The sequence below is a fragment of the Carcharodon carcharias genome, chromosome 18 (assembly GCF_017639515.1).
Source record: "Carcharodon carcharias isolate sCarCar2 chromosome 18, sCarCar2.pri, whole genome shotgun sequence".
Classification (NCBI taxonomy): Eukaryota; Metazoa; Chordata; class Chondrichthyes; order Lamniformes; family Lamnidae; genus Carcharodon; species Carcharodon carcharias.
In genome coordinates, this window is record NC_054484.1 from 40,045,766 (window position 1) to 40,061,781 (window position 16,016).

Genomic DNA, 16,016 nt, shown 5'->3' on the forward strand with positions numbered 1-16,016 from the left:
GTGAAGCTGGGGCCCAAGCACTGATCCTTGTGGTACCCCCACTAGTCACAGCCTGAAAATGATCCATTTATTTCTACTCTCTGTTTTCTGTCTATTAACCAGTTCTCAATCTATGCCATTATATTCCCTACAATCTTATGTGCTCTAATTTTGTTTACTAACCTCTTGGGTGGGACCTTATCAAAAGTTTTCTGAAACTTTCCATTCTTTCCATCAGCCTGGCTGCCTACCTCTGGCATGCTAGCTTTCAGTGAATCATGAACAAGGACACCCAAGCCCCTTTGAAGTTCAACACCTCCCAGCTTCTCACCCTTTAAGAAATGCTCCATATTTCTGTTTTTCCTACCAAAGTGGATAATCTCAGATTTCTCCACATTGTATTCCATCAGGCAATTTTTTTCCCATGTGCTGATCTCAACTCTATGACTAGCCTGCCAGCTATGTGCAGTGTCAGTATCTGGATCAATAGCTGCAAGTGATCAAGTTACGGGCCTTTGCATCAATGTGCTTTTGCTCTTTCTCCTCCTCCTTGGGCTGCTGTGGCTGCTGGGCAGGTGGCAGTTCTTGTGTCTGAATCAGAAAATCAGAAGGGGAAGGCTGGGATGAGGGACAGGGGGTGAGAGTGGTGGGGAACAAGAGGTTCACGGTGAAAAGATCAGCAGCTTTCTCATCATGCTAGATAGCAGGATGAAGATGAGCTGGAAGTTGAGAAGGGGCATAAGGCAGGAACATACCATCATTCCCATTGTTCTCAGCAATTCTTGATGACACAGGCTGTGTCCAATGAGGTGGAAAGCTAACTCCTCCATAGGGCTTACAAGTTGCAGACCCAGCCACCACCTACCCACTGGTTCTGTCTGTTTTCTTCTATTGTGTGCTATTTTGTCCCTTAAAAGGGAAATGTATCATTCATTGCATTACACTGTCTATGGGTGATATGCCTGCCAAAGTTCAAATCCTGGGGGTATGTGGAGGCAGTGTGAAGTGGATGATAGCATTGGTGAGGTGGGTTATCTTGACGTTAGGCAAGAGTCATGAGTGCCACAGGTGATGGGTGTGGTGCATTGTGTAGCATGACAGGCTGGTGGAATGATGGGCAGGAAATGTCACGTGAGGTTGCAGTAACTGGCCTTGACCACCTGCATGAGGTCCTTCGATGTCTTGTGACAATGCTGCCAGGTCCTCGGGGCTAAACACCAAATTGACTTCCCAAGCCACCTGTTGCTAACCTGTTCTGAGAGTAGTCCTTGAAGGCTTCCTGTGGAATCATGATGTCTCTCCTCAAGTCCACCTCCATCACTTTAGAAGTGCCAGTGGGGGAGCATTTCAGTAATAGTGACCATAACTCAGTAAGATTTAAGGTAGTTATGGAAAAGGTCAAAGATGGACCAGAAATAAAGGCTCTGAAATGTGGAAAGACCGATTTTAATATGATAAAACAGGACCTGTCCAAAGTGGACTGCGAGCAGCTACTTGTAGGAAAATATACATCTGAGCTGCAGGAGTCATTCAAAAAGAAATAGTTACAGTGCAAAACTAGCATGTTCCCAGAAAGGTGAAGGGTGGGACCAACAAGTCCAGAGAACCTTGGATGTCGAGGAATGTACAGGATTGGAAAAGGAGAAAAACGAAAGCTTATGGCAGATATCGAGGGCCCAATACAGCAGAAGCCCTAGAGGAGTATAGAAAGTGCAGGGGGTTACTTAAAAAAGAAATTAAGAGAGTGAATAGGGGGCATGCAAAAACACTGGCAAATAAAATGAAGGAAAATCCAAGGGCGTTTTATAAGTATACTAGGGGCAAGAGGATAACCAGGGAAAGAGTAAGGCTCATTAGGGACCAAAGTGGCAATCTGTGTGAGGAGCCAGAAGACGTAGGTGAGGCTTTAAATGAATACTTTGCATCTGTATTCACTATAGAAAAGGATGGTGTAGGTATAGAAATCAGGGAGGGGGACTGTGATACACTTGAACAAATTAGCATTGAGAGGGGGTAGGTATTAGTGGGCTTAAAAGCAGATAAATCCCCTGGCCCTGAATGAGATGTATCCCAAGCTGCTGTGGGACGCAAGGGAGGAGATTGCTGGGGCCGTAACATTAATTTTCAAATCCTCTTTAGCCACAGGAGAGGTGCCAGAGAACAGTAGGACAGCTAGTATGGTACCATTATTCAAGAAGGGTGGTAAGGATAAACCAGGGAACCATAGGCCAGTGAGCCAAATATCAATGGTAGGGAAACTTCTGGAAAAAATTCTGAGGGACAGGATAAATCTTCACTTGGAGAGGCAAGGATTAATCAAGGATAGTCAGCATGGCTTTGTCAGGGGAGATCATGACTAACAAATTTGATTGAATTTTTCGAGGAGGTGACTAGGTGTGTAGATGAGGGTAGTGCAGTTGATGTAGTCTACATGCCCTTAAGTAAGGCTTTTAACAAGATCTCGCATGGGAGACTGGTCAAGAAGGTAAGAGCCCATGGGATCCGGGGCAAATTGGCAAACTGGATCCAAATTTGGCTTAGTGGCAGGAGGCAGAGGGAGATGGTTGAAGTTGTTTTTGTGACTGTAAGCCTGTGTCCAGTGGAATATTGCAGGGTACGGTGCTGTGTCCCTTGCTGTTTGTTGTGTACATTAATGATCTAAACATGAATGTAGGATCAGTAAATTCACAGATAACGTGAAAATTGGTGGTGTGGTAAATAGCGGGAAGGAAAGCCTTAGATTACAGGATGATATGGATGGGCTGATCAGATGGGCAGAACAGTGGCAAATGGAATTCAATCATGAAAAATGTGAAGTGATGCATTATGGGAGGACTACCAAGGCAAGGGAGTACATGATGAATGGTAGGACCCTAGGAAGTGCAGAGGGTCAGAGGGACCTTGGTGAGCATGTCCGTAGATCCTTGAAAGCAGCAGGACAGGTAGATAAGGTGGTTAAGAAATCATATGGGATACTTGTCTTTATTAGCTGAGGCATTGAGTACAACAGCAGAGAGGTTATGGTGGAACTGTATAAAGCATTAGTTAGGCCACAGCTGGACTACTGTGTGAAGTTCTGATCACCACACTATAGGGAAGATGTGATTGCTCTGGAGAGGGTGCAGAGGAGATTCACCAGCATATTGCCTGGGCTGGAGCGTTTCAGGTATGAAGAAAGATTGGATAGGCTGGGGTTATTTTCCTTAGAACAGAGAAGGGCGAGGAGGGACCTGCTTGAGGTGTGCAAAATTATGAGGGGCATAGATAGGGTAGATAGGAAGAAACCTTGCTCCTTAGTGGAGGAGTCAGTAAACAGGGAGCATAGATTTAAGGTAAGGGGCAGAAGGTTTGGAGTGGATTTGAGGAAATTTTTTTTCACCCAGAGAGTGGGGGTATCTGGAACACTGTGCCTTAGAGGGTGGTAGAGGTGGGAACACTCACAACATTTAAGAAGTATTTAGATGAACACCTTAGATGCCATAGCATACAATGCTATGGGCCAAGTGCTGGAAAATGGAATTAGAGTAGATAGGGGCTTGATGACAAGCACGGACATGATGGGCTGAAGGGCCTCTTTCCATGCTGTAAAACTCTATGACTTTATAAAGGCTTCCAGCACTGCATCCATGACCCTGGAACCCTCTCTCTGCCCTGGTGTTCCATGTTCCTAGCTTATAATTGTAGCACTAGCATTCAGCAGCCTCCATAATTCATTGCAGCTTCTCTTTAAGAGGGACAGTTGCCTTTAAAAACAGAAGGCTGGCTGTACCACTTGGCAGTGACAATTCGTTCAGTTCCCTGCTGAATGCAGTGGTAGCTTGTGGTGCAGGAGATGCTCAGCTTAATTTTACAATCAGGTAAACAAGATGGCAGCACCAAATCTGTATGCTGCCTAACTCCGTCTCAACGGGTATGGGCAGGTTGCAAATAATGACTGCCAACCCAAATAGAGGTGTGGACCAATTTATAGCCCCAAGTATTTAGAATTTTTCTCAGTTTATGTATCCCTTTTCAGTTATAATGAATAATTACCATTAGCATCACTTTTGCTTCGCTTGTCAATTTTTAAAATATTTGTTAAAATGGAGAGTTCTGGTGATATTCTGAGAGAAATTAACTTCCTTGCAGAACACTGCAACATTGCAACGCACCTTAACATGCGGTTGAGCTGTACTCCAATTCTCTTATACATTTTGATTAGGCGGCTGTTGTTATAAATGAACATTCCATCCAAGTTTCTTTCCTCAATGTTCATTCCAAAAATAAAAGTCAGTTTATGTGGGTCTTTCAGTGCTCTATAAATAAGAAGTCAGATGAGAGGTTATGTGTTCCATGCATATTTTAATATATCATTGCACAACGTAGCAAATTACCAGCCCAATGAGAGTTTTGCATTCTCTTTATATAACTTCAAATTATTAGTGGCATTAAATGATATTAAAGTTGAAAACTGGCACTTCTAAGATATCAGACACAAAATTAAGAATTGCTTCTAGAAATGCTTAATTGGAAAGTAAGGCATTGTAGCATTAACTTAACCATATTCAAGCATTGCACGTTTAAAATATTAACATTCAAATGATAAATATGGTCACACATACCCTTACATTCCAACATGCTGAGGCGGGGAGGACAGTATTGATGGTGGTGGTGAAGCAGGTAAGCTGGATCCAGAAGATAATTGGAAAGACATTTACCTCCTGGACCCAGGAGTCCACAGCTCCTTTTAGCCACCGGGTTTCCCCAAGATCCAGAAAACCCACAGTGCAGGGTTAAATATGAGACATCAACCTACAAGTACCGTCAGATGAGAGTCTTGGATGACAGAGGAAAATTAGTTCAGTGTGGATTTAGTGGTGAGGTTAGATTGAGCAATGAAGCGCAAATAAAGGAAAATAGGTCAGCAAAGTGTAAGTAAAGGTAGAAATCATGGCAGAAAAAAGGGGTAGAAATCATGACCTAAAAAAGGGAACAGAAGCATAAGAGTTCAGGTCCAAGGTGGCAATGAATGAACACATGCAGGAACAGAAATCAACACATTTATGAAACAGAAAAGAGCCTCAAGTCTGTCACAAGTACTTGCATTTTTGTTTTACTTAAAAGGAAAACACATTTTTCATCAGGTGATTGAAAAGTCAATGTTCTGTCTGAATCCCTGAAGAGAGCACTAGCAAAAGGTATTGAAAAAGCTCCTTGAAACTGTTCTCAAATGAACCTATTACCCTCAGAAACCACTGCTACTGAACTGACCCACTGAACGTGCAGAGCCCTACAAAGACATGTTCAAAAAATGGATATAATGATGTGTACTCATGTAGATAAAATGTGAACAAAATATGCAACGCCTGAACCAAACATCCATATCCATGAAGTTCTGTACTACCCATGTGCTGTCACTAGAGAGTGATAGAATCGTACTAACTCATCAGCTTGTGAGAGACTTATTTTCAGAATATAATGTCTCATCAAGTAGTTGAGAAAAAAACATCATAAGAGATGACCTGAATATTTTAACAAATAGCCACAGTAAGATTTTTTATCAGTGACTAGGAACAAATTTTCTTTCTTTACTATTTTAAATTGTTATATATACACGCAATTATCACAGTATATACAATGGAACACTTCTTCCAAGCCAATTTCATTGAGACTGTAACAATAATTGTGCTGAGGTCCTGAACAGAGTGGGTGCGAGTGGTGGCCAGCAGAGGCCCAGGGTTTTAATGTGGGAGAGGGAGGAGCACTCCTTATTTTCTAGTAAATGGCAAGTATAAAAAGGTGCAGCACCCTACATTAATTTTATTTACTAGAATGGCAGGTGCTAAAATTACAGATTAAAATTAATCAGCTTTTCTTTAATTATTTTGGTTAAAAAATATCAATTCATCACATAAGGGGAGAATTTCTTCTACGTGCTCTGCGCTTTGTGTAATGATGCTAATGTGATCAGCAGAGAGGAGTGCCCCTTCTGAGAGCTACCAAGCAGAAATGTGGGAGGAAAGACAGTCTCTAGTCAAAGAGACCCATTTCATGGCAATCTAAGGAATCCAGCAGATTCATCCTCGTGTGGGCTTGTCTTTGCCAAGAGGAACAGTAAACCATATCACGTGGAGACTACATTCCAGGAGGAGATTGGAGGGGGTGTGGTGGTGGTGGTGGTGGTGGTGGTGGTGGTGGTGGTGGTGGGTGTGTGTGTGTGCATAGAATCACTGCAATGGGACTTATTACTGTTATTCAGTTCAGGACTTCTCCAAAACTGAGAGAAGTGCCTTTTGACAGTCATTTGATGTTACAACTTGGTGAAGTGAGGAGAAGCTGGGATTGATGTTGGACTGATTCCTGTAAATGGCAATTCTGCGGATATCAAGCAATGAAATATAATTATGGAGTGGTGTTTTCAGTAACTTTAAAAGATAAAGGTATCTTTTCTATCGTTTAGAGTATAAGACAATGGCCAGAATTTTCCTGTTGGCGATTTGGGGGCGGGGCCCGCTCGCCGACAGGATAATGGCATGGGATGATGTCGGGAGGAACCCCCGACGTCATCCTGGTCCATTTAAGTTTGAGGAAGGCGGGGGCACAGTGAAATCAGCTGTCTGCCCGCCGACTGTCGATGGCCAATTAAGGCCATTGACAGGATCATTAAGATCATTAAAGACCCTGCCCGTCCAACCTTAAGGCTGGCGGGCAGGCCAGGAGCCGCGGCAGGCTTCTGATAAAGCATGAAACCTCATCCACTGGTGGGATGAAGTTTCATGTCCGTTTTGAAAAAGTTTAATAAAGTTTATGTCCTTTTTAGTAACATGTTCCATCTTGTGTGACATTGTCACATGAGGGGGACATGTTAATGATTTTTATATTTTTCTATTTTTAATGCTTTTTACACTGTCAGGACTTTGCCTCAGGGAGCAGTGTGCTCTTTTGCGTGCATGCGTGAAAGAGCGTAATTTGACAGATGGGGAATCCCTCCACCCCCCACACAGGAAGTGCATAGCGCTTCCTGTCAGTCAGGCCACTGGGCGGGCCATAATTGGCCCGCCCAATCAAAATGGCGGCGGGCCCCGTTTCGGGGGCGGAGGTCGGCTGCCCGCCCGCTGCCAAGCCGTTGGGGCCCGCCCGCTCCTCAAGGTAAGGATTCTGGCCAGTGTTAGTGTTTAGAGTATTAAATAGTGTTTAATCCGATGTTGCTTTCAGTTTGTTTGTTACATTAAAAGTCTTAAAACTTGAAATCTTGTCATGTAATCTTTTTAGTTAGTCACTGGGAATTCAAATCTCTTGTTTAAAGTTATCAGTTTCTACAGGCATCATAACAAAATGTTACAATTTTCCCCAGCATTCAGAGGTACGAATTGATCAATATTAAAAGCAAAGCGGATTTACAATTAAATTACAGAATACCTCAGCTTTTCTTGATACAGGTTCTTCTTCCGGTCTACATCTGTCTGTGACTTTAATAATCTACTATGAGCATTGGCAAGCTTAAACCTATTCTGAAAGAGAACATTTTAAATTGGTGAAAAAGCAAAAGGAAAAAAATACTTAATTGTTAGCAAGCTATAGATTCTACAAAGGGGATAGGTTCAAACTTGTATTTTTCAAATTGGATGCAAAATAATTCAATTATGTATATGCCTTTTGCTATGTGGAAGTTCTTAACAAAACCTCAACACAGCATATCCAATTTGTATGCCTTCAGAACTTAAGTTTTCCTATTGCGTGAAACTCAACTTTACAATTAAATTTCAACTGCAGATTTCAACTCCCCAGATGTGCAGTTGCAGTGCCTGTGACATTGACAGTGAAGTCCCAGGCAGCTTCCTGCATCAAGGATAACGCAGATCTAACAAAGACAGAAAAGAGTGCACAACACTGTTCTTGCTCCCTCCCCTCCTGCTCACTGCTCCCTCCCACCCCAGTTGTCTACTTCCCACATTATCCGCCAACAATGCTGCTCCCTTCACTGCTCCTGCCCATTCGGGCATAAGGAAGCAGCAAAGGGAGCAGCGAAAAGAATGGGAGATAGCAGGAACTGGGAGGGAGCAGCTAAAAGAGCTGGGCTAAAGTGGGAGGGAGCAAGAAGCAGAGGCAGTGGTGGAGCAGATGGCGGGGAGCAGGCAGTGCAAAGCAGTAGAGAGAGGGAAGAGGCAGGTTGGGTGGCAGAGAGCATAGGGCGGGCAGGGCGAGGGACCAGGGAAGACAATGGGAGAGAACAGGAAGCAGGCAGTGGACAGCAAGAAGTTTCAGCGAAGACGCTGGAGATTTCTGAAAGTGGACACGGATGGCAGACACACAATAGCAGAGGAGAAACTGTGTATGCACCAGCCGACAGAGTGGGAGCCAAGTTCCTGTTCGGTGGCAGAAGCTAGTGTTAAATCTTTGTGAGCTACCTGTGAACTTATCCTGCTTTGCCGGATATATCCGTAAATGAAAAGACAATACAACTGGAATCCTATCCTGCCCAGGATTGGAATCTGTTGTTGTTAAATGTTCTTGATATTTTATCTCGAGAGGTGGGAAAGCAAAGACATTCTATCTCGGTAAAAACAAAAAAAAACAAAACAAAAAAAAATCTATCTAAAATCTATCTAAAAACATTCTATCTCGTCTTAGTGTAGCATATGCTTTGCCTTTTATTGGGTGTAGGACATATCACAATCAATTGAAACCTAAAGCCAATATGGAATCAGCACCTTCCATTTTTATAGAGAGATACAAAGGAAAGGTGTAATATATGATCGCTGCTATTATAGACAAAAGTGCATCCAAAAATTACTGGTTTACCTGTGCTTCCATGTTGTTGTCACAAGTCTTTTCTAACTCCTTCACTTTAAATTTTGCTTCCTGCATATTTTCCTCTGCTGCAAACACCAATTCAAAAACAGTTTAAGATGCTTCAACAGTTGGCCCAATATCCAAAACATTTCTAATACCATTTAATCAATATTTTAGAAGTAATGTGTAAGTTCTGCTTTCAAACTAGGCTTTTTTCTGAGTGTAATTCCAATCCTATATGTTTTAACAATGCCATCAGATAAAATGCACATAGTACTTTCCACAAGAGAAAAATAATTGCAGCTAATGTAAGAAGGGGGAAGATGCAATAAACATTTGGTGAGTCCTAGTGACAAACAAATTAAATAACAGTTGTCACTCTGATTATCCAGAATCAATCTTACCTTATTTTAATCAGTTTTAATACTTTTATCTAATTCTGCATCAACTAAAAAGGAACAAAAACATAACGCAAACAGTTTAAAGTAACTATTGGTTTGTAGGAATAAGCAGAACTAAAAGTAATGTCAATGAAATTCAGGAAGGAAAGGCCCCTAATAACTCAGCGCCACATGTTTAGTAGTAATACATGAACCAGAACTTTCCAATTTCAATTCCTGACCTCTGCTGATCCTGGGCAAGGAGGGAAAAACCTATCCATAGCCTGCCCTTCTTTATTAATATTAAGTAATTTGGCACAGAAGGTGGACACATGCAGAGATCAGGTTCAGAGAGAATTTAATTCAGCTGTTATTCTTTACCAATGAACCTGATGAATAATTAACTGCTAATATATTTTTCAGAATCATGCATAAGAGTGGGTGCTTTGGTGAAGTATTATAAATTTATACTGAAAAATACATGCAAGCATAAGTTACCTCTTTCAACATAGGAGGAGAAAAAAATTTACATAAAATTAACCTATTAGAATAAATATAGTTAGGAACAATAAAGATGCAATTGAATCTTTCTTTAAAATACATCATGAATCAAAGAATGGTTTATTTATAGGTCACATTGATTTAACCTTGAAATTAAATGTACTTTGGTGAACAACGTTACTCAACTGGTAGTGACTTAGCTGCCCTGGGCACCCACTAAAGACAATGGAGCTAGTCTGTGATGTTTACTGATGGATTTATTGTTGAAAGAATCAATTTACCGTTAATACATACCTATTTTAACAGCAACTTCTGCCTCCTTTACCTCTCTCAAAGCACGTATTTTGAACCCTTTGGAAATATAAATATACCTCCTGTAGAAATAACAATGAATGCTAATTAAACATCAAGTTATTTTTTCCAATGTTAGTTACCCTTAATTTGTGTAGATTGTCCGACATACCGATATACTTCTCACCTTCATTCCAGACCTCAGCATGGATACACATCGCCTGAAAAGTTATGTAAATCTCATTGGTTCCTTATTTTTGATAGAGACTTTGCAATAATGGAATGTGTACTTAAAGTGATATACAAACATACAATTAAAAAAAATTATTTCACGGGATGTGGGCTTCACTGGCTGTGCCAACATTTATTGCCCATCCCTAGTTGCCCTTGAGAAGGTGGTGGTGAGCTGCCTTCTTGAACCGCTGCAGTCCATACGGTATAGGTACACCCACAGTGCTGTGTTAGGAAGGGAATTCCAGGATTTTGACCCAGTGACAGTGAAGGAACAACGAGATATTTCCAAGTCAGTATGGTGAGTGACTTAAAGGGGAATTTCCAGGTGATGTTCCCATCTCTTTCCTGCCCCTGTCCTTCTAGATGGTAGTGGTCGTGGGTTTGGAAGGTGCTGTCTAAGGAGCCTTGATGAATTCTTGCAGATGGGACACACTGCTGCTACTGTGCTTCGGTGGTGGAGGGAGTGAATGTTTGTGGATGTGGTGCCAATCAAGTGGGCTGCTTTGTCCTGGATGGTGTCAAGCTCCTCGAGTGTTGTGGGAGCTGCACTCATCCAGGCAAGTGGGGAGTATTCCATCACACTCCTGACTTGTGCTTTGTAGATGGTGGACAGGCAATGGGGAGTCAGGAGGAGAGTTACTCGTTGCACGATCCCTAGACTTTGTCCTGCTCTTATAGCCACAGTATTTATATGGCAAGTCTAGTTCAGTTTCTGGTCAATGGTAATGGTAACCCCCAGGATGTGATAGTGAAGGATTCAGTGATGGTAATGTCATTGAATGTCAAGGGGCGATGGTTATATTCTCTCTTGTTGGAGATGGTCATTGCCTGGCACTTGTGTGGCACGAATGTTACTTTCCACTTGTCTGCCTAAGCCTGGATATTGTCCAGATCTTGCTGCATTTGGACATGCGCTGCTTCAGTATCTAAGGAGTCGCAAATGGTGCTGAACATTGTGTAATCATCAGCGAACATCCCCACTTTTGACCTTATGATGGAAGGTCATTGATGAAGCAGCTGAAGATGGTTGGCCCGAGGACATTCCCCTGAGGAACTCTTGCAGTGGTGTCCTGTAACTGAGATGATTGACCTTCATTAACCAGAAGCACCTTTCTTTATGCTAGGTATGAGTCCAACCAATGGAAAGTTTTCTCCCCGATGCCCATTGACTCCAGTTTTTTCAGGGCTCCTTGATGCCACACTAGGTCAAATTCTGCCTTGATGTCAAGGGCAGTCACTCTCACCTTATCTCTGGAGTTCAGCTCTTTTGTCCATGTTTGAACCAAGGCTGTAATGCGATTAGGAACCCAAAATTGAGCCTCAGTGAGCAGGTTATTGCTAAGCAAGTGCCGCTTGATAGCACTGTTGATGATTCCTTTCATCACTTTACAAATGATCAGGAATAGACTGATGTGGCGGTAGTTGGCCAGGTTGGATTTGGTCTGCACTTTGCGGACAGGAAATACCTGGGCAATTTTCCCCCGGGCACTTGCTGGTATTGTAGCTGTTCTGGAACAGCTTGGCTAGGGGCACGGCAAGATCTGGAGCACAAGTATTAAGGACTATTGCCAGAATATTGTCAGAGCCCATAGTCTTTGCACTATCCAGTGCCTTCAGCCATTTCTTAATATCATGTGGAGTGAACTGAATTGGCTGACGACTGGCAACTGTGATGCTGGGGCCTTCCGGAGGAGGCCGCGATGGATCATCCACTTGGCAGTTCTGGTTGAAGATTGTAGCAAATGCTTCAGCCCTTTCTTTTGCACTGATGTGCTGGGCTCCCCCATCATTGAGGATGGGGATATTTGAAGAGCTGCCTCCTTCAGTGAGTTGTTCAATTTTCCACCACCATTCACGACTGGATGTGGCAGGATTGCAGAGCTTAGATCTGATCCGTTGGCTGTGAGATCACTTAGCTCTGTCTAATTTAACAAACAAATTAAATGGAGAAAATGCAGGGAAACATACTGGAAATTGAACAGTTGATATTAAGTAGTCATTAGTGAGAATTACTTTTTCTGAATGTTTTGAATGATCAGCTAATTGGAACAGTTATTGTCCCTTACAATGGAAAAAATAGGCTCAAATTTGATTTTCTCCTTCAAAAATTGTAATTAAGCATTAGGATTTTAAAGCTTACGTAGAACTTTAGAAGGGCTCTAAAACTATGACATTAGCAAATTATTTTCTTACCTAGGTCTACACAAAGAAAAGACAAGGCGTTTAGCGTGAACCTTTTGTCCCTGGATAAAAATCTTCATGCGAGGGTTAATGTATAATATTGCAGCATAGGCGCTAAAGGAATATCGTTCTGGTTGGCTGAAACATGATATTGTCAATATTTTCGATCACTATTACAGTATAGTGTAATGTAACCACAATATTTCAGAACACTATTAATTAGAAATGCAGCATTAAATAAAATATCATGTATTTCAATAGGTTACTTACAAAGGAATCACTGAAAAGGGTATTGATTTATTTCTGCTGTGTTGTAAATCTTTACAAATATGCAGAATTTTAAATTGCCTGGCCTTTTATTTTTTGAGAACTTGTATATCCGAATTGATATGTTATATTTTCAGTATTATAATTATTGTCATTTTTCAACCACAGTTCTCCATCATTGATAGTCTATTCATCAAAATTACCAAATCATCATGACCTTATGGCACTGATGTATTAAGAAGGCAAGTAAAATACCTTGTACAGATTATTTCAAACAGTAATTGATGTTCTGTACCTAGAATCATTATTAGAGGCCAGTTAAACCCCAAATATTTGCCATAAATGACAGCGTGCTGTCAGCACAAAAAATTAGCTGCTCTGAATTTTGAGTGCTTTGCCTTTCTCAGCTGCCTACCTTAATCTTCTCCATCAGCATTCTTAACAATTCCAGGTTTATAATTGTCCACTATTGTAGTTGATAATGATGGAAAACGTGATATAGTTTGATTTACTTTGAACATACCCACACATTTTCAATATTCAATGTCTGCTGTCACTTCCAGTGGAAAATCTTGGCAGTGGTAAAACAACTCCCCAATTGATTTTCCCCCCTTGTCACTTCCCACCAACCTCCCATTTATACCCCACCTCAAGTAGTGCTTGCAGCAACAATGAGGAAATCTGAAGTTCATATGTCTTTTGATGTAAAAAAATTCTATATGATTCAAAGAACAGCAAATATGTATCATAGCATCCAAACGATTTTCATGCTTCAGCTGGCAGACACACCCCCAACAACCTTCACTCTTGGCTGAAAACAATCAAGGTTTCAATTGAATTATTTGCTTTTTGTCTATTATCTCTCATCTATGGCCCTCTGAGTAGCAGAAGCACAAGTAGCCTTTAATTTGCATTTATGAACTGGTTATTGATCTCTGTCAGAGTACAACATTTCAATGCTGACAAACTAGTTAAGTATTTATGCTTTCCATTTTATTACTTACATTCCACTTGCCATCATTCCTGTCAGTAGTATATCAGAAGGGTCTGTTTCAATATCCAGTTCAGGTACACCATCATCATTTAATTTTAAGTTGTAGATAATTACCAAAGTACCTGTTAAGAAAATACTTGTGTGTAAAAAATGAATTCTATTGTGAGCAAACAGAGGAAAAATGCAGGAGATAGTACATACATGTTAGGGGTGTGAGCAGATATGCAGCAAAAGTAATGTAATATAGGTATTATTTTTCCTACCCTTCTTTGGGGAAAGAAGAACATAACAGAAATATATCCTGTATGGTAAGGTTCTCAATGAAATGAAAGAATAGAGGATGTTAGTTGTCCAGATACACATGTTTTTTAAAAGGTAGACTGGAGATGGAAAAATATTTAAAGATCAAATTAGTTTCTGAGTCTAAATATATATATATATGTATAAATGTATGTGTAAGAGTGCATTGAGTAAAAATAAAGAATAGGTGATATTTAATTTGTGCATCAGTTAGCTGCAGTTTTGGAGAACTGCTGATAGAAACCATATTTGAGTCATATAAAAAACTCAATGGAAATTTATTTAGGGTGAAAACATATAGATGTATCAAACTGGAAAACATAAGGCTGTATCAGGTGAGCAGTAATTTTTTTCAACTAAATATTGAGAAGAATGAAGCCATTATCTATGGTCCCTGCCACATTTTCCTACCCTTATGTAAAGGAAATATTTTTTCCTAATATTACTGTGGGATACTGAAGCAGGTTTATGGGATCTGTGTGTGTGTGTTGTGTGTGAGTTTGTGGCTAGTTTAATTAAACTGCAGACGGTCAGATTGCAAAATTTAAATCATCAAAGGGATTAGGTGCAAAAGCAGACATTTTGAAATGGAGATGGGTGAGCGAAGAGGTCCCAGTAGGTACAGTATGAATGGAAATTTACATTAGGAGATAGGTGAGGAGCGAAGCGTTAACTGTTTGAATTTCAAAGGGACATGACTGGATGTTTTACAACTGGTGAAATCATAGATAAATAAGGCAAAATTATTAAGTGTATTTTTCCCCGAAAGTACTGGCCATAATGACAACATGAAAGATTTTTATATTCTGTGAAAAATAATTTCCAAAGAAAGGTTAAAACAATAGGTTTTAAAGGTTAAAGGGGAGAAAATACATTTAAGGGAAGACTGAAAGCTGAATGGGGGTGGCCATGTGAGCTCTTGAAAAGCGTAATGTGAAGTAGAAGCTTCTAGCCACCCCAGAGAAGTGCTTGCTTCTCCAGAAAGCAAGATTTTGTTAAAAGCTTTGGAATTCCATTGTCGAGTGAGAGGAAAAGAGAAATCATGAAATACCTCCCTTATAGCAACAGTGGGTGGCTTGTGATAATATTACTGGATGTTTTATAGATTAAGAATCTATTTGGACTGTTGCCTGGGAAAAGGGTGTTTATTCAGGAGTATAACTATGTAAAAATCTTTTGGGAAATCTGACAAGACTAAATTTAACTGTGCAACTGTAATCCTGTGTGTTTAAGTTTTCTTTTCTTTTGTTAATAAATGTTTTAATTTAATATTCAAAATCACCAAAAGTGGTAGTGAAATATTTACTTCTGACTTCAGTGCACATACCTTCTCATAATAAAGATACAAATTGCAAATCATTGGGATAGCTTGGCCAAGTTTCCTTTTTGGATTGGTCAGCCCGGCAGTTATCACCTGCCATATCATAACACTCACAATTGACTGAAACTAAGCCAGACCATGAACCACCTTGGTGTTGTGTTTGACCCCAAAATTCTATTTCTATGAGCTTCCAACTACCAAGAGTTATCAACTTCCACCTACACGATATCGCCCAATTCAGCTGATCCGCTGCTGAACCTTCAACCATGCCTTTTGTACTTGACTATTCTAATACTTGATTAGCCAGCCTCTCATCTTCCATTAACTTCTGCTCATTCTAAAATCTGCTGCTTGTAGCTTAAATCATTTTAAGTTTCATTTATCCATCACTCCCGTGCTTGCTGAGCTACGCTGACTCCTAGGGCTGAATTAAATGTGGCCTTGTGGTCCCCACCGGCCCCAGCTAAAAGGTCGGTGGTGTAGGGGGTGGGGGGGCAGAGAGGAGTCCACCCAGGCAAAGAATGGCTGCCCCACAGCCATTTATTGGCTAATTGGAGTTTAATAGGCCTGTGAACAGATTTCAGCACCTCCAGGACAGCAAGTTCCACCTCAGAGATCAGCAGGCCATCGTCCACTGCCGGTACTGCACTCGGGGTTTGTTCCGCAGTGGATCAGAACTTTGTAAATGTTTGAGGCTCAGGGAGGCAGGGGTGGGTCCAGGATTTGAGAGACCAAGAGGTGGGGGGGGAAACCTGGAGGGGATTAAATACCCTGGGAGAGGGGGTTCCTCCAATGG

General features: G+C 41.1%; 1 protein-coding gene across 1 annotated transcript in view; it reads right to left on the minus strand.

The window, feature by feature from the left end:
* Window positions 1-16,016, minus strand: part of LOC121290437 (ATPase MORC2-like) — a 66,716-nt gene that overhangs the window by 21,426 nt on the left and 29,274 nt on the right. The window contains exons 9-13 of the mRNA XM_041210875.1: window positions 13,610-13,721; window positions 9,927-10,006; window positions 8,761-8,837; window positions 7,378-7,469; window positions 4,131-4,274 (exon numbers count right to left, since the gene is read on the minus strand). Coding sequence (XP_041066809.1) covers window positions 4,131-4,274; window positions 7,378-7,469; window positions 8,761-8,837; window positions 9,927-10,006; window positions 13,610-13,721 — 505 coding nt within the window. The remainder of the gene's footprint in view (window positions 1-4,130; window positions 4,275-7,377; window positions 7,470-8,760; window positions 8,838-9,926; window positions 10,007-13,609; window positions 13,722-16,016) is intronic.